The sequence below is a fragment of the Staurois parvus genome, unplaced genomic scaffold (genome assembly GCF_062004578.1).
Source record: "Staurois parvus isolate SC_StPar_1 unplaced genomic scaffold, SC_StPar_1.0 ptg000205l, whole genome shotgun sequence".
Classification (NCBI taxonomy): Eukaryota; Metazoa; Chordata; class Amphibia; order Anura; family Ranidae; genus Staurois; species Staurois parvus.
The window spans coordinates 1,172,886-1,192,250 of record NW_028318001.1 but is presented as its reverse complement, the minus strand read 5'-3'; the positions used below and the strand labels follow the sequence as shown (position 1 = coordinate 1,192,250).

The 19,365-nt window shown below is 39.9% G+C and overlaps 1 protein-coding gene across 1 annotated transcript in view; it reads left to right on the top strand.

The window, feature by feature from the left end:
- The window catches only part of PRKDC (protein kinase, DNA-activated, catalytic subunit), a 378,101-nt gene that overhangs the window by 18,354 nt on the left and 340,382 nt on the right, over positions 1 to 19,365 (top strand). Inside the window, exons 4-11 of the mRNA XM_089678402.1 lie at positions 1,254 to 1,328; positions 6,578 to 6,686; positions 8,742 to 8,854; positions 9,733 to 9,832; positions 10,635 to 10,690; positions 10,777 to 10,807; positions 12,601 to 12,758; positions 14,740 to 14,886. Of these exons, the coding sequence (XP_089534528.1) occupies positions 1,254 to 1,328; positions 6,578 to 6,686; positions 8,742 to 8,854; positions 9,733 to 9,832; positions 10,635 to 10,690; positions 10,777 to 10,807; positions 12,601 to 12,758; positions 14,740 to 14,886 (789 nt within the window). The remainder of the gene's footprint in view (positions 1 to 1,253; positions 1,329 to 6,577; positions 6,687 to 8,741; positions 8,855 to 9,732; positions 9,833 to 10,634; positions 10,691 to 10,776; positions 10,808 to 12,600; positions 12,759 to 14,739; positions 14,887 to 19,365) is intronic.

The window sequence follows — 19,365 nt, the reverse complement described above, 5'->3', positions numbered from 1 at the left end:
GCAGCTTTCAAACAGACAGCTCGTACAGAGGTACTGGCAGAAAGCTGTATGACTTGTTTGCGGGAGCATGACATTGCACACACGATCCACTGATCGTGGGTGCAGTGCTTTGTAAGCTCCTGGGGGAAAGTAATATGCACACGTTTTCTTCCCTGCATACACTAATTAATTTTCAAAACAAACATTCATGCAAACAAATATGTGAAAATTCTTATCAGTATATTTGATGGATGCCATTTGAAATTATGTTTGCTTTTATCATTTGATTTTGTATTGAATGAACCTTCCTGAATGTAATGGCATTCACTGTTAGAAATTAATTTATTTGAGAAAATGTTTCCACTCTGCTCCTTCGAATTTTCTTGTTACTGCTGTCCAAAATGAATGTCAAAGTAACCCCACTAACCATTAGAAAATCAAATGAGCATTCTTAAAGTGAACATGTTAGAACAAAATTCTACTAGTATATGGTCAGCTTTAGGAAGGTCACTGACAAAGACTGCTGTACAGCCAGACACTCCTCCTTCCGCTTCTGGCTGTTAGGTGAAGCCCAGTAAGCACAGTCTAATATATGTAGAAGTGTGACATTTATAATATTATTCTTTTTCTGTACTTCATTTATTGTACTATAGATGCTTACATTGTTTTCTTTTAGACCGTAAATGCCTATCTGAGGGTGGTCAGACATGCAAATATGATCACAAAAATTAGTTTGTATGGCATTCATTAAAGTGATTGTAAACACTTACATATACCCACTGAAGTGACTACCCTCAGGTGATACACAAAGTTGAAACAAATCTTCCTACATAAGTTGTACATGTTTATCTATAGCTCTCTCTCCTGTACATCCTTCTAAAACACACAGATCAAAGGCTTTTTCTCAGCTCTAGCAGGCAGGGGGCAGTGATCTGTCACACACTGCACAGCATAAAGCATAGAACTCAGTATAATTAGAAACCAGAGCAAAGGGATTGGGAACCCCCCCCCCCCACACACAGACTGTCATAGGGAAACATTGATAGCTGCAACTGTCAGTCATCTGTTTGTTGGGAGGGGGGTTGATGGGGCGGTCATCACCCAAGATTGTTGTCCACTTGTGCAGACAGCAGAGGGAAATGACATTCCTTGGATTGAGGCAAGTACACACTGTAGAAGGATATGCTTTGAAGAATGTGCTTTGTTCATTTGTCATGTCTGAGGTTTACAACCACTTTATTCTGTCATTGTTTTACACATATTTTATTTTCTAGAATGTGTGTGGTGTTGTTTACACAAAGGAAAAATTAGCAAAATGTAAAATAGCTGCCTTAGATCTCCTTATAAAGGTAAGAGTTACATCTTGTACATTTTTTATGTGAGCTTATATAAGCTTAATGTAATTTTTATATATGATCATTTTATTGTACAGATAAAGTCATGTACTAATAGATATTAAGTGCTAATTGTATGAGTGTTGGCATTGTGGGATATGTGTGTGTAGTATATGGAAAAAGCCGGACGCCGGGCAGGTAGTTCTCTTTTTTTACCTTTAGCCCTGCTGCAGGCAGGCAGCAGGGCTCTTCTGTCAGGTGAAAGCATTTGGGCGGCAGTGCTGCCAACCGATTGCTTCCACACAGCCCACTATGGTACCAGCCTCCGCCCTCCCCGCCCACTTTCTCCTGGGCTCCGCTTTCTCATCTGCGGGCCTGGGACCAGTCAGTGGTGGACACATCTGCTCCCCTCCCCTTCTTGTCCTGACCCAGAAGTGATGTGACACCTCTTCTGGATCCTCGTTGACAGATTCCCGGCCATCGAGGCTGGGAAAGAATGTAATGCAGTGTGATGTGCACTGCATTAAATTCAGTGGAGCACAGAGGAGAGATGCAGGGTTTTTCAGACTCTGGATGTCTCAAAAAAGAGAATCTCACCAAAAGTTATCACATGTCCCCTATGTGATGAAAAAAATTATAATTTTTTTTTTTAAAGTTACACCCAAGCATATAAACCCCCACCCCCACATATGTACGGACAAACGTAAAAGCGTTGGGGCGCCTATGTATTAAAGCGACGATTGCGATACATGTTACATATTGCCGCACACACCAGAATGAGAGCAATAATTCTAGAACCTGACCTCCTCCGTAACGCTAAACTGATTACCTATAAGGGGCTTTAAAAGTGACACCTATAGAAAATATAGGGTACTAAAGTTTGTTGCCATTTAACAAGCGCACGCAAATTTAAGGTTTGACATGTTGGATATCTACATTATTTACTCGTTTCAACCTCATCTTTTTTTTATATATTTTACAAAAAAAGTGGATAACTTACTGCTTTTTGTGCCCTAAAATTAACTTGAGTGTATTTTTTACTGAAATTTTGCTTTTGCTAGACCTTAGTGGTAGTTCCAATTATTTATGTCACACAATATTATCACAATTTTATTCTCTAGGGTCTCTGATGTCAGAAAATACATAATGTTTGGGGGTTTTGTATAATCTTCAGTCCTAAAATGATTTTGTAAACGTGTGCAAAAACCGCAAAAACAGCTCTGGCAGCGAAAGGGATAAAGAATAAGCCCGACACTCCCTTTTCCTGACGAGCACCCTGACGTGCTCATTACACTGCAAGGCCTCTCCCCTCCTTGCTAGTCCCTGAGTGTGGTGCTGGAGACAAGGCAGGGAGGGGAGGAGGAGAAAAAAAAACCGCAATGTTAAAAATATTAAACGTTTAAGTCTCCATAAAGCCCTTTTTTTGTTTTTAAAAGCCCCAGACATTACTTAAAGGAGATTTAAAAACGGTTTTGGTAAAAATAATTTTTTTTTTATCAGGACAAGTATATTGGGGCACAGATTTAGTCCCTGGGCAAGTAGTTTTTAAAAAAATTTCCACACCCCTGCAACAGATTTTTTTTTTACAGATGACTAATTTGAATGAGACTAGTGACCATTCCCTTTCCGTTGACTGAGCTTAAATATATAGGGATTGACGCAGACCCTAGACACACACGCACACACTTTCTTTATTGTACGTTACAGTACACAGAGCATTGTTATAATCTTTATAAGAGGGTCATGCTGCCATCTTTAAATTAGACTGATTTTTTTCTTCCATCAGTTCCTTGTGACAAGGGAGTAATGTTCATCCTGTTGTTACTGAATTTCAAAAGCAGCTTTCCAGAATACTTGTTGGTTTGTTCGATGAGGTGGAGAAAAATTAGCTTATTCCAGTATAAGTGAAAGCGGAAATATCCAAATCCAAGGAATATACAGTGCCTTGCAAAAGTATTCATACCCCTTGAAGTTTTCCTATTTTGTCATGTTAGAAACAAAAACGTAAATGCATGGGCCTCTTGGCTGCTTCTGATTAATGCTCTCCTTGCCCGGCCTATCCGTTTAGGTGGACGGCCATATGCTTTTAATTTTCAAATGATGGATTGAACAGTGCTCCATGAGATGTTCAAAGCTTGGGATAGCTTTTTATAACCTAACACTGATTTAAACTTCTCCACAACTTTGTCCCTGAGCTGTCTGGTGTGTTCCTTTGGCCTTCATGATGTTGTTTGTTCACTAACAAACCTCTGAGGGCTTCACAGAATAGCTATATTTATACTGAGATTAAATTACACACAGGTGGACTCTATTTACTAATTGGGTGACTACTGAAGGCAATTGGCTCCTCTAGATTTTAGTTAGGGTTATCAGAATAAAGATGGCTGAATACAAATACACCCCACACTTTTCAGATATTTATTTGTAAAAAATGTTGAAAACCATTTATCATTTTCCTTCCACTTCATAACTATGTGCCACTTTGTGTTGGTCTATCACATAAAATCCCAATAAAATACATTTACGTTTTTGGTTGCAACATGACAAAATATGGAAAATTTCAAGGGGTATGAATACTTTTAAAGGCACTGTACTCTCAAAGAACCCTCGGGTCAGAGGTATCTCAGGTTCAAAAATGAATTGTGTAAATTTTCTTGTTGAATTTGTCTGGACTAATTAAGTTTCCACTTCCTAAATTCTTCAAAGGTTACAGGATTGGGATGATGGCATTCGCCCCAGCAACCCAAATACTTCCCTACACTTTCTCATTTAACCCATTCGTTGTCAGAACCGTTTTTTGCACACAGGTTTAAAAAAAAAACATTTTAGGCCTGCAGATTGTATAAACTCCTAAAACATTATATGTTTTCTGAAAGCAGACACCCTAGAGAATAAAATAATTGTAGTTGCAATTTTTTATGTCACACAACATTACCAAAGGTCTAGGAAAAGCAAAATGTTTGTAAAAAATATACTAAAATTTACTTTAGGGCACACAAATGCAATAAATTACCCAATTTTTGGTAAAATATAAAAAATGAGGTTGTACAAAGTAAATAGATACCCAACATGTAAAACCTTAACAACTTCCCATCCGCCCTATAACAGAAATTCTGCTACAGGGCGGCACTGGTGCGCAAAATCACGTTTATATATACATGAGTTTGCATTTCTGGGTAGGGGGCGCGCACACTCTACCTGCTCCTCTAGCCGCGGCTGTCAATCGCCGGGTCCCAGTCGGTAATTACTCGCCGGCGCCCTATGATGTCCGAAGATTTCCGACGGGGAGGAGGACTGTTTTGTTTACTAACAGGTTTCCTTCCTGTCAGCTCGTACACACTTCTCTGGATGACTGTGCACACTGCATATCTGAACAGGGGGTGTTTTGAGGGTTTTTTTTTTTTTGTTTCAACTAAGCAGGTGGTCATTACTGGGAATGTGTGGAAGCAATCAGGCGGTAGCGCAGCCGGCAAAATGCTTCCATCTGGCAGGGAGGAGTGTACTTGTCAGTTGCACACACAATTCCAGTGGCTGCAGCTACCAGGAGTGTGTGTAAAGCCCCCCCCTTCCCCTGTCAGGTCTGTATGACGTACTGACATGGCAGAGGAAGGGGTAAAGGATGGTTTTGTACGTCAACTGACCTCACTTTGACAAGGTGATTATTTTATCAAAAAGGTTTACCCCAGAGAAGGTGAGTTCACTATGAAATGGAGTGTGCCGTTGGTGGATTTTACAGTCTCTTATGTCATTAGGACAGTCATGTGCACAGTGGTTGAGGTCGCAGTATTTAAGGATGCCATGAAAAAATGTCTGGTGGCTTTGTTCTAGGCTCGCTCGAGGGAGCAGCTTTACAATCAGCAATTGCAGCTGTTGTCATGTCAGGCTGTTCTACTTGTAGAGCTACAGAATCGACCGGAAACCTGAAGAATATTTCCACATGCTCTTAGCTTCTCAGTGGATGCTGTTTAGGACTCCTTACAGCAACTTGTGTGCCTTGGGGTCTTATTTGTACACATGCGGTTGTGGGGGGAGATCACTTCTTTTTTGTGACTTGGTAATTCTGCCTTTCCTCAGTTCTCAGGGCGTTCACCAGGGTTTTGGCTCCAGTTGTGGAACTACTGTGTAATTGGGGTATTTCCTGCTATAGATTGCCAGGACAACTTACTTTGGAGAGAAAAATCTGCTTACCTTTTGGAGACCAATGCGTCTCATGCGATATGCTCTCTGAAGAGGTTTGGCTAGGATCTGAATTTACAGAAGTCAGCCTTAGTCCCAGTGGTTGGAATATTTAGACCTGGCCCTCGATACTTCCAGGCAAGTGTTTTCCTCCTTAGGGACAAATATACTACAAAGTGATTTGTTTTTCAATATATTAGATGGAGTTCAGCGTTAAGGCATTCGTACCCTTCCTACCTGTATCTTGTGTTTTTTCACCTGCATAAGATGTGTCTTAATCATGTAAATTCATGGTGTCATTTGTTGAACTGTACACACAGCCTGTAGTAGAGTGAATCTTCATATTCTTGTGTCAGAAGTTTGTTTGTGTTTACACATATGGCATGACCTCTGTCCATAGTCTGAGAAGTAACATTTCCTGTAAAGAAACTATATATCCTACAATTCCTGGGTCTCTGTCTACTGCTGGTGCAGGTGAGAGCTAATTGGATCTGTTAAACAGAAGCTGGCAGAACACACACACACCTTACGATACTGCTGGAAGATGTGCTTGTAAAGCAGAACTCTAGACAGACATAAAAGACACATTATTGCAGCCTTATATTAATTATTACATCATAATTTTTTTTTTTAAATGCCTGCAGTTTCCTGTACAGCAGGTTTGGCGTGTGAGCGGTAGAAGCATTAGTGAAAGCCATGCAGTTCATGTGCTGACAAGGATCATGCAGATAGGAGAGAGCAGAATAACCGAGAGATAAGCATGATGCTGCGTCTCCTTTTCACTGTCCAATCACCAGCAGGGAATGGTCCAGGTTGACCTGGGCTCAGAGGAGGTAAGTTTGAATGATGCTGGCCATCAGACTGAGGATATTTACTGGTGGAAAAATAGAACCGCATGGGAAATCTCTGGAATGTAGCTGAATATTTCAGCGAAGGCTGATTTTTGTATGGATCTCCAAGTGAATGTTAGTAAGTTTGCTGGAGTTCTACTTTAATCCTTTAAATTCTTCTTTAGGAATCTTGAAGCAAGTAAACTAATTACTTTATTATTGTTTTGTTTTTTCTTATAATTTTTTTTCTCATTTCAGTTACTGCAGCTTCTGAAGAAGTCCTACGTTATTGAAGAATTTAAAATTTGTGACATTTTCAATAAATTTTATGGCGAACTTCCTAATAAAACCAAATTGTCAGACACAGGTGAAGTATATCTTAACTGATACTGAAAGAACATCATATTTAAGTAAAAAAAAAAAATACAGGGTTGACCAGTAAAAAAGTGTTACTTTAGATATTAATTTCTAATTTTATTTTGCCATGTGTCCTTTTTTATTTACTGAAAAAAATAAAGCCATGTTTTAATTTTGTCCTTTATGCTTTTATTTTATTGCTTTTATTTTACTTGATAAATGTGTCCTTTTTTGCTGCTGTCTCTTTTTTTTTTTTTTTTTAGTAGAAATCTCCCCACCCCATTATCTTCTGATGTGGTGGTGCTCAGTAGTGCTCAACTATGCCCAGCGCCTCCATTTTTAAAAGCCATACCATAGCTTCTATGAATGAAACAGGATCTATGAATGTAGGACAGGTGGGTGAGTGAAAGTTTTGCCCCTCTATAGATCACATTTAATTCATAGAAGCTGTAGTACAGCTTCTATGAATGGAGGAGCTGGCAAGGAATAGTTGGGTATTCTTGCTGAGTGCCTGTCACAGTTCCCTCAGTTCTGTTAATTCCCACCACACCAGAAAACCTGGGGTAGGGGGGAAATCTAAGGCAGAGGATTTCTACTCCAGAGACTGCAAGAGGCACATTAATGTCCCTAGTGTGGGTCTTTGTGTGGGTTTTTTTGGGTCTTTTTGTTTTTTTTTATAAACTTAGGCTTTACAAGTTTGCTAAATATTTTGTTCATATGAACAGTAAAAATTTGGTATAAAAATGGAAGGCAGGGAGAGGAAAGAGTTAATCATGGCTAATTAAATGTACCAAGTGGGTTATTAAATGGCCAAGATTTCTATTTTAAACAAAACTATATCTGTTTTCTCTTACTATTCATGGCTAACATAGCTATAGAGGGCAGCTATAACATGTAGAGCAGTGCCTACACCAGGGGTGTCCAAACTTTTTTCAAAGAGGGCCAGATTGGATGAAGTGAACACGGTGGAGGGCCGAACATTTTTCCGAACATTCTTTGAACCATTACAATTAAATGCAAATAAATTATTTTATGCCAAGTTAATTGCAAACGACATACTTTTCATTTCATAACATTAAGATCAACTGACAGCTGAGTTTTCACAATGTATTGAAAATAAATTTTAAAAAAACTTACCTGCACTAATGTGAAGGGTGAAAAAGGTAGCTGGAGCTGAAGTCTCTGCTCGGCAGCTGGGAGGGGAAGAGAAACACACTTCACGCTGGAAGCCCGGCCCTGACGTCACCGCCCTCTGTGGCTCCCAGCGCGGCGCAGTCACGCATGAGCACTGCTCTCAAGCAGAAGACTGTCTGCCATAGAAGGGAGGGCCATGGGAGGGCCACATTACACAGAGCAGGGAGGGCTGTTGGAGGGCCGTATTAAACCGACCCCCGGGCCGTAAATGGCCCGCGGGCTGGACTTTGGACATGCCTGGCCTACACTGTTAAACTGACAGCAGGTTCTGAAAAAAATGACTTTTTATATTAAATTTTTTAAAAAAGTTGACAGTGTTTGATGAATTGAGGCTACAACAGTAACTTTTCTACGTCAATAAATGTAGAGCGTTTGTGGAGGATTGGGCTGTCTTTGGAGTGCAGTGTACACGAATGCCTGCATAATACTCTGTGTAGTCAGGGGAGCTGTCATTTTGACAGCTGTTCTCTGTTTGTCTGGAGCTTACTGAGCAAACTGCTGGCACACTGACAGTGGAGTTCTGCTAATAACACAGAGAGAGCTGTGTTCCCTATGCAATCTGCAGGACTGGGCTGTCAGTTTACATGGTGTGGGAGATTGCTTAGTAATTGGGATGCAAGAGAGGATCTTTAATCAGCTGCACTCCCCAGCACAGTGCACCCAAGGTCTCTACTTTTTCCCAGTTCTGTTTGGATGCCCTTGTGTGTACCTCAACGTAGAACTTTACCTGCTGTATTTCAACTGGTAAGACAATGAACACAGCTTCTGAATCCCACTGTCAATTTTATATGCTCTGGATGATATCTTGCCAAGCATAGATGTGACCGAGGTCTAGATACCAAATGAAAATGTATTACTGTCGTTTTTTAAGTTCTAGAGAAAGTCTACGAGCTTCTAGGAGTTTTGGGAGAAGTGCAGCCTAGTGAAATGGTGGACAATTCCGAGAAACTATTCAGGGCATATTTGGGAGAATTAAAAACTCAGGTATTGTCCTCTTGTTACCACATTTTTCAAAATGGTATGTTTGCTTGCATCAATTTTATTTTTTTCTTGAACACTGTCATCATCATGATAATATTGTAAAAGCAATTGGTTTGGAGGAGTTTCCTTTTGTTTATAATCAAAGCTTATATAAGAAAGCTGTTTTGTATTTCCTTTTGTGATCTTTTGATGCAAAATTGGTTTACAGCACAACTTTGAGCATTAAAAATAATTTCACCTACATCATATTTTGTTCTTATGTTTTAGCCTACCTGTTTATTACTTTAGTTTTTTATCCAAGTATTGCTATAGTGCATCAGTTTACCACAACCCTCTTTTGCTGATATTTTGGAGATGTGCCTGAATTGGATGCAGAAGAGAGATTCTCAAACAAAATCTTAGCAGGCTTCTAAGTACTATGTAGATTTCACAGTCATCAGGTCAATCCTGCCCTGGATGTTTGAATGTAATTGGTAATCTAAGAAGTAGAGAGACTAATTTACACATCATGTGCATTTTAAAGAATGCTCCAGGTGATCATGTAATCCTTTCTGTGGATCATGGTTGCAGTAGATTACAAAGTACTCTAAGAAAATTTTCAGACTTTTGCACAGTTTCTTTGTTTTCTGAAAGTGTATCATTAGATCTATTGTAAAATGTGCTTGTGTGGAACTTTTTATTGTGCTATATTTTTTCAGGCACATTATCAGCTATCGTTGCTGAAAAATTGATCATTGTGGCTGATGATAATAATTGTGGTTTTGTGGATTGAGCCTTTTACTCCTTTGCCCAGAATACGCTAGATTGTTATTTTGAATTATTATTATCTTTCACTTAAATCTAACGATATCATGTTCTTGACTTTTCTGTCTTGTTCATAGATGACGTCCTCTACTAGAGAGCCAAAGCTGGCAGTGGTAGCTGGATGTCTGAGGGGATTGTGTGCACTTTTGATTAACTTTACAAAATCCATTGACGAAGGTAACACTTGAAAAAAAAATCTTTTTTTCTTCTAATTAGTAACTCATAGACCGGGAGACAGAAATCAAGGGAAAAGAGGAAAAGTTGCTATTCTCAAACATTTACCAGTATACTTGACAACTCTAATCCCGACACAGGAAACTTCTGCTCCTGATCCTGACATGTCTAATTAGAAATCTGCTGTGCAGCCGATTACAGCCCTAGTGTATAGATTACTGCAAACACCCATGAAGTTTGATGTAGCAGTGAAAAGATTAACTATGCCCAACACTTAAAACAAGAGGGGTATGCAGAAGCATATACCAGTCTTACGCTGTTGCTTCCAATACCTTGTGTACTTGAAAAAAAAACTTAAGTAGTTTTGTACTGTGTATGCTGTACTTTAAAGCAGAAAGCTTGTGTTTTATAATATAAAGGCTTCCCCAAGTACTTAAGTAATTGAAAACTAAGCAACAACTTAATGTGTATTCCTAGTTTTATTGGAGTTTCAATATCTCAATATTACACAGGCTTGCATCTTACTGAACAGCTAAGTTTGGGGCTAACTGCAGTGGTACTACCACAGCTTGCCATACACCAAACACATCTGTCGTCTTCCTGCATCATCCTCTGTGACAAAGGGGCAGGCACCTGTTTCACCAGGTGAATGGAGCAGAGGGGATCTGACCCCAGATTCCTACTTCTGAAGTCGTAGAGTCTCACTCTTACAGCAAATGAAGCACAGAGAGAGGATGACATTTAGCCAGCCAGAAAGTGAAAACACAGTTGTATCTTGCTTTTTTTTTTGTTTTTTTTTTTATAGATCCAAAAGCCTCAAAAGAGATTTTTGAATACACAGTGAAGGCGATAAAACCACAGGTATACACAGAATATTGTATGTGTTTGAACCAAGGTAATTTTTTTTTCTTTTTTAAAGTTTATTATTATGTCTGTCTTCCTCACAGGTAGATTTGAAGAGGTATGCAGTTCCTGCAGGTGAGTTTTTTTATTTTGGTGGTGGAGAGATCTGTAGCTTTAGTAGAAAGATCAGCTCATGTTTAAATAAAAGGCAAAAAAAGCCTCCTATTTCATCTTGTGCCACTACAACATGCTATCAGTTCCATTGTATTTACCCTTTAAAAATATGTCCCTCAGTTACTCTTGTTTTTCTAACAAAATGTATGATTCTAGATTTCTTCTATAAATTAACATGCAATCAAACTTCGACAAAATATAGGCAGATCCAATTTAGGCCACTTTTGTCAGAAGCCACTATGAATTTTGTTTGCTGGTAACTTCAGAAGTCAAGTCTTAATGCCATTGTTTTGTGGTACCGTGTGGTAATATGCATTAGGTGTGTTGGTGTGATGCGGTGCCATTCATTCTAAGTGGCACCCCAGCACACCCTACCAATAGACTGCGTTGCAGCACATTGCATAACTTGCATTATGTGCTCTTAGTCACCAAATCATCTGTAGTAGAGCCTTGCAATCGGCCTCACACCATATATGCAGAAAACTGATGGGGAAAAATTGCAGGTGTGATTTTCATAGAATAATTTGGTCTTGTTTACACCATGTGCAGAGACGTGCTTATTTATTACGTAGGTCTCTGCAAGGACACAAAGAAAACCATTGTTTTCTGTGTGCCCTGTTCACACCATACCACTGCTGTCACCTGAATTTTTGTGTGCATAAATATGTGACATCAATTCTCTGCAAGGGTACAAAAGAAAACCATTGTTTTTTTTATGTACCCTCTTCACACCACAATATTGCTATCAGGTGAGTTTTTTTTATGTGCAGAAAACTGCATACATGTTGCAAAATTTCTACGCAGAAAAAAAATCCACACATGATACCAGTGTTGTGGTGTGAACAGGGCACATAAAACAAAACAGGCCTCGTTCACACCATACATTTATAAAAACTGATGAAAAAAAGTGCAGAATGGACTTGCATAGGCTTGTTCATGCCACGTGTAGAGACCTGCATATTTATTAGGTAGGTCTCTACAAGGACACAAAGAAAATAATAGTTTTTTTATGTGCCCTGTTCACACCATAACACTGCTGTCACATGATTTTTTTTGTGCAAAAAATATGTAAAATAAATTCTCTGCAAGGGTACAAAAGAAAACAGTTGTTTTCTTTGTACCCTGTTAAAACTACAATGTTGATCCACACATGATACCAGTGTTGTGGTGTGAACAGGGCACATAGAGAACAAATGCGAAACAGGTGCAAAAAAACCCACGTTTCTGCACACGGTGTGAACGAGGCCTTAAGCTTATGTAGATTACAGTATGACTGTCAATGCATTGTGGTTATTCAGCTATTCTTCCTAGTTCAAAGCTGCTTAGCAGTGGTATATTTGGCAGTGGAGTGGTTGCTTGTAAAAATTATTTTTTTTTTCACCTGTATATTGATGGCTATAAGGCTCCAATATTTTTTTTTTTCCCCTCTACAGATAGGATTGTAATTTGCCAATTACCATGTTAACGATGTATTATGTTGACAGATTTTATATAAATTATGCACATCGGATTTCTGGGATGATATAATTCATCTTTTTATATTAATATAGTCAAAAAGAAGCAATGTAAAAAACACATTTATACCTTGTCCAAAAAAACTATTAGAAACAATACAGAGCAAAATGAGTAGAAAGAAATGTGCCTCAGACTGGCACTATTACTTACACTGGAGATTGACATTGGCTTTTGAGATTTTATCTTGCATATTACTATTTCTATTTTGTAATTGATATTATTTCTGTTTTTATTTTCAGCTGGATTAAATATTATTTCCTTACATGCTTCCCAGTTCAGTAACTACCTAATAGAAAACTATCGCTCCCTCTTTGAAGTAATGTCCAAGTGGTGTGGCCACTCCAATCATGAAATGAAAAAACTTGCGTTTGTAGCTTTGGAGTCCTTTTTAAAACAAGTAAGGTTTTCACTTTATTGACAAACTTGTTTAGATTTGAGGCAAAGAAATAAGAAGGCACTTAGCCCTTTAGCTAATGATAATAAAGTTGAAATGTGTTATTTCTGTTACAGAGCTTCTTTTGCTATTCCTGTGTATTCATGGCTTTCCATTTTTGTTGTCTAAAATCTGATTTGAACCACAAAATATGTATATGAAACTTGTATATGTATACTTTGATGGTTACAAAAAAGGAAGATATTTGTGATAATAAAATAGAGGGACTGTGTGCATAGGTCTGTAAATCTTTATACATTTTTGATATTTAACTTGTGGATTGGGCATTCTTCTTTCCATCTATTTTTTTATTCAATTTCTTTATTGTCCAAAAAAACCCCACAGGAAATATGAAACTAAAATAGTTAAAACTATCGAAGACCAATTCACATTAATCACATGGCTTTGTGAATAGTTTGCCTGGAATTTCTATCAAATAATGGTTCACAAATAAGCTAAGGTGATTACCTTATACGGTGCAACCCCAGTATAGACACAATAGTCCAGGCTAGAACCACTAAGGTCCTTGTTTCCTCCACCTACTCCCAACTCCTAGTGAAATTCCTGACTAAATTCCCACAAATGTGTGGGAGGGAGATTTAGGCCCTTCACAGACAGGAATATGGGATGATATCTTACAGTCCGCTCAGGATGTCTCTCTCTCACCTTCACATGAACCAATTATTCTACACCACTACATTTCTTCATAGAATAGGTGCCAGACCTGATCAGTATTGTGGTAAATGTAGTTGCCCGCATTCATCTTTTATGGCAATGCCCCAAACTAAAGATGTATTGGGCTGAGGTGATGGGTACTTTAAATGGGTTGCTTGGTTTCTGCTTAAATGTATACCCAGTTATTTGTATTTTAGACTGTTTTGATACTTCCTATATGGAGGAACACCTGGCACTGGCAATCATCAGATTTTTAATTGCTGCCCATAGAAGGTTTGCTTTAAAATGGACCTCTCCTAATTACCTCCACATTCGGAATTGATTGGCATGCTCAACAGATGTATATCTATGGTGGGGCATACTAAACTTCTTACATAAATTTAAGTCTGTTTGGTCCTGCTAGACAGATGATATGTACCCCACCATGACTAGCTAGTCTGACACCCATATCCAAACCTGTCGGTTGTAACTTTCCTTCATAAGCCCTAGTAATGGTACATTCTTTAATTGCAGTTAGTCTTCTGATCCTCTAATGGGACTTTTTAAAATTTAAATCAGTTTGTTTTTGTTTGGTTGCCTTCAGAGTCCCATTAGAGGATCAGAATACTAATTGAGTGTAATACAGGGATGGTGGCAACCCTTTGCCCCTAACAGAGTAAATTACATACATTTTTTTTCTTGTCATTCTTTAGTTGTTGATGTTGTGTAACATGCTTGCACTATGTGGTGCTTACTTTTTTCTTATTTTCCTATTTGCCCTGCGTGGCAAAGTGTTCTTTTCTCCTCCTTTTGTAAAACATGCTAAATAAGTTCTGCCTACAGAGTAGTTTTCCCTAGAGAATAGTTTCGTAAGGCACTTAACATTATTTATTGTTAAAATCCAAGCAATATGTTAACATTCTTACTGGAATTCCAGTGTTAGATGGTGTTCTGGGATGCCTGTAACATTGACTAAAAAGTGTTGCATGCCTGTCGTAGGAGCACATGCAGACCTTTTCACACAAACTGTCTCATTACATTATTTTTTACTTAAACAATGCATCGTTAGTGTGTTGCCAATATAGTGTTATCTTGTATCTATATATCAATTGGTATATAGAATTTTCATTATGCTTTTTTCTGGGATAGTGTTGCATTCCTGCCTTTTAAGTGATATTTTTTCTTTTGATTAAAAAATTGTCTCTTTTCTTGTACTTAGTCTATATATCCCTGTGCATTAATAGAAAATTAGATTCCTGACCACATTCAATCTTTGGCTGTTCTTTTTTAGGTAGCATTGTTGGTTACAAATGATGCTGAAGCTCACAAGAACAAGCTGCAGTTCTTTATGGAGCAGTTTTATAAGATCATTAGAAAAGTGGAGTCCTCCAACAAGGAACTCTCCATTGCCATTCGGGGCTATGGTCTATTTGCAGCGGTATGATTTCTGTTCTGTTTTAACCAAAAGGATAATGTGCAAGAATGTAAATCAGTTTGAAGCATGTTTATAATGTGAACTAGCATGTGATGTTGTGTTGTAACTATAGATAGTTAATAGTGATATTAATACATGTAGATGGGTTATTATACTTTAAAATATAAAATAATCATGTCAATCAGTTTATTAAAGCTTTCTGTAAAGAGTCACCAACAGAGCTCATTCACATGTCTCTTAACCCCTTCGCGTCTGTGCCTCTCGACCCTTTATGGGGTTTCTGACGCTGGGTGGGGTTTAGGGTCATGTAACCTCCGTGATTGGCTTTCACGATGGTCACATGATCGGAAAAGGTCCCGTTCGCAAGAAGAGATCGGGACCTTCCCGTGGGACACCCATACATGTGCTGGGAGTGCGTAGGGCGCACGCTCTCAGCACATGTTTGTTTACAAAAGGTATGCAAATATGCGGCTGCTCGGCATCAAGGCCCAGCCACCAAGAGGCCGCATATTTGCTTACGCTCGGCGTGAAGGGGTTAAACACAATTCCATTGATATTATACATCAAAGACGTAAATATTGGTTAATAAAAATTGTTTCATCAGCAACATCAAAAACAGTGTTTAACCAAAATAAACAGGGCAGGAAAATATCAAACCTATCTGTGTCCCAGCTCTATCTACACTGTAATGCAGGTCCTAACTACCACACTGATCAAGCCTACCGCTTGTCAGCCACAACATATACAGCTAGTTAGTTTCCACCAACCTTTCAGTGCTCCAGACAGGACTTATCTGATTCCCAGGCTGAGAGAGCGCTGGCTACAGGTCCCAGGTGGATTCAGTTGCCTATGGGAGAGAGGTAAACCCTGCACTGGACCTCATATCAGAGATCCCTAAAGGTATAGGTAAGGAACCTGGGAGATCTATAAACCCCGAACAGGACTTTCCCAGGGTTCCTTTGGGACGCTCTGCCACATATCTCCCCCTTGTTTCAATCCCAGGGTTGTTGTGACCCAACAGGAATGAACCCGGGACAGGGCATCAACATTCCTCATCTTAAGCCTTGGCCTGTGCTTTACAGTGAAGGCATAGTCCTTCAGGGCCAGAAACCACTGGATCACCCTTCTATTTGTTCTCTTCTTTTGAGCCATCCACTTGAGGGGAGCATGGTCTGTTATCAACTCAAACTGGTGTCCTAACAGAAAATACCTTAGTGCATCTAAGGCCCACTTTATGGCTAAACATTCCTTTTCTATGACAGCATATTTTTTTTCATTGCGCTTTCTGCTCAGGTACACCACAGGGTTCCCCATTTCGCACTTGCGACAATACTGCTCCAATGCCAACATCAGATGCATCCGTCTGCACCAAAAAATCATTAGAGAAATCGGGGAGTATAACACTGGCTGTGAGCAAAGGTCCTTCTTCAAGACTTTAAAAGACTCCTCTGCTTCCGTGGACCATTTCACCATTACGGAGTCTTTCTCTGTTATCAGGACAGTCAGTGGAGCTGCTTGGGTGGCAAAATTTGGGATGAACCTTCTATAATACCCTGTGATACCCAGAAATGCCCAGACCTGCTTCTTATTTGCTGGATGTGGCTATTCTTGGATGGCTTCTACTTTGTTTAATTGGGGTTTTATGATACCCTGACTAATAGTGTAGCCCAGATACCTAGCTTCCTCTAACCCAGTGGCACATTTCTTTGGATTGCCTGTAAAACCTTCCTTGAAAAGGGAGTCTAAGACCACCTGGACATGGGACAAGTGAGACTCCCAGTTAGTGCTATGTATTACAATGTCGTCCAGATAGGCGGCTGCATATTGTTGGTGAGGTCTTAGAGTTCTGTCCATGGCCCTCTGAAAGGTTGCAAGGGCATTTTGCAACCCAAAGGGCATCTTTTTATACTGAAAAGAACCCTCCGGGATCACAAATGTGGTCTTTTCTTTGTCGCTATCAGTCAGGAAGATTTGACAATGTCATTTGGTCAAGTCTGACGAAGTCAGATAGCGGGCCTTACCGAGTCTGTCTATCAGCTCATCTATCCTAGGCATTAGGTACGTGTCAAATTTTGGCACCAAATTCAGCTTCCTGAAGTCATTACAAAACCTCCAGGTGCCATCTAGTTTTGGGACTAATACAATGGAACAAGACCATTCACTATTGGATTCCTCAGTTACGTCTAACTCCAGCATCCTTTGGACTTCATCCCTGATGTCCTTTCTCTTAGCTTCGGGAATTTGGTAGGGTTTGAGTTTGATATGGACCCCAGGTTCAATAACAATATCATGCTGAACAGCTGAAGTTGTACCAGGCAATTCTGAAAATGTTTCTCTATGTCTCATCAGGAAGGCTCTAGCTTCCTGTTTTTAGGAAGGAGACAGGGTGTCGGGAATAGTGACCTCAGGGACCAGAGGGGGCTCAGTACCCCTAGGAGTTAGGCTACCTTCACACTAGCCTTGTGTGCAGGCGGCAGAGAGGCGTTTGGGAAGCGTTTTTACCGCTTCCCAAACGCCTCTGCCAATTCTGCACATTACAGCACATGGTGCTGTTCTAACGGGAGCGTTTGCGTCGCGTTGCGTCGCGGCAAAACGGACGCCTCTGGACTAGTCAGGAGGCTTTGAAGCCTCCTATTCTCGTCTATGGTGCCGCTCCGCAAACGCCCGGCCGGCGTTTGCGGTGCGGTTGCGACGCGGTTGCGGGGCGTTTGCGGAGCGGTAACACCACTCAAACTGCATTATAGGCGTTTGTGGGGCGTTATTAACGCTCGGCAAACGCCTAGCAACCGCCGCTAAACCGCGCATGCGGCGTTTGCCGAGCGTTTGCCGAGCGTTAAAAAACGCTCCGCAAACGCCGGACCAACGCTTGCCAAACACTATAGGGGCGTTTGGCAAGCGTTGGCAAAACAGCCTAGTGTGAACGAGCCCTTATAGGAACGGCCCCTATAGTCAATGTCTCATATCAGAGATCCATAAAGGTATAGTTAAGGAACCTGGGAGATCTATAAACCCTAAACAGGATTTTCCCAGGGTTCCTTTTGAGACGCTCTGCCACACAGTATTATAAGCAAATGTAATTGGTCTACTTGTTTATCCCCCGCTCCCACCCCATAGGGATAGGAGAAGACCAAAAGACCTTTGTTTCTAGGTGATAACTCTCCATTGTAGAAAAGGAAATAAAGAAAAAAGAGGGGTAGGGGTTTAGGAACAGAGGGGCCAGTTCCCCCAGGGCCTCACAAGTCCAGCACCAAGTACTATATCCATGGGTTCCCCATCTTTTCAACTTATTGATTTGAGTGTTAATGATGTTTGCATTAATCATGATCCCATTCAGTTTGTTTGACGTAGTCAATGGACACAGTCAGCTGTTTCTAATTTCTTGCTGTTGTGGTCCTAGCAGCCAAGATTGTATACTAGACACTAGTCTCCTTGGATATCTAGGGATATCAATGTCAAATATTTGCAACAAAGCAGATTTTGGTGATCCAGGTAAGTTTAAACCTGTAACAGAGTAGATTAAATGAAAGATTCCACTCCTAAATCTGTTTATTTTGTGGCATCGCCACCAAATATGGAACATGGTCCCGCTACAATTTCTGTAGAATCTAGATGAGACTTTTAGGTATATCTTGGCTATCCTGGAGAGCACCATGTGCCACCGTAACAGTGTTTTGGAATTTAGTTTCTGCCTGGTTTGTATTAATAGAAAGCTAATGACTTGCCGAGGATATTTCTTCCTAGACTGACGGGAAGGTTTGAGGTTATATTCAGGTCTTGTTCCCATTGTGTCATGTATGGGAGCTTGTGGTTAGGCCTGGTTAATATAATATATTGTTGAAATGCATCCCCTAACTGCTTCCCTGTTCTTGCAAGATATTTAAAACTATGTTAGTGATAGAGGATGAGTAGAAGAGTAGTATTTTTAAGTTTAGTCATTCAAGTGTTACTAAACCCACAACAGTAAAATCAGTCTGTATATGCCGTAAAGCATGCTTGTTGTTCTCAATGTGGAACCTAAGGGGTTAATCCTCTGGATTGTGTAAAAAGGATGTTTGATCATGACTTCTTTGATCCTTCCCTTCTTTGAGTGCACCCTTCTTATCTTCTGATAAGACATAGCATGTGGAGTCGCTCTGCACATGCTCAGTTTGGTGTGTATTTCTAGACCATTTTTTTTCCTCTGGAGAGATGTGCATGTGATCAGCACAGGGCCAATCAGCACTGGTCAGAGGTCAGGGGTTCTGTATCCTCCTAGAGCAGAAAGAAAATTCCTCCTACAAGTTTTAAACAGTGCTCTGCTGATCACGGATAAAAGTCACAAGACTGCTCTAACTGCTAATGAGAACAGGTATTTAGAAGTTTATATTTACTAGACTAATTGCATTTCCATGTTCTGTGTACTGTGAGAGACCAGATATAGTGCATGCAGGGTCCTGGGTTTAGTAACACTTTAAGTAGATCACCTGATTGTAGTCGAATATC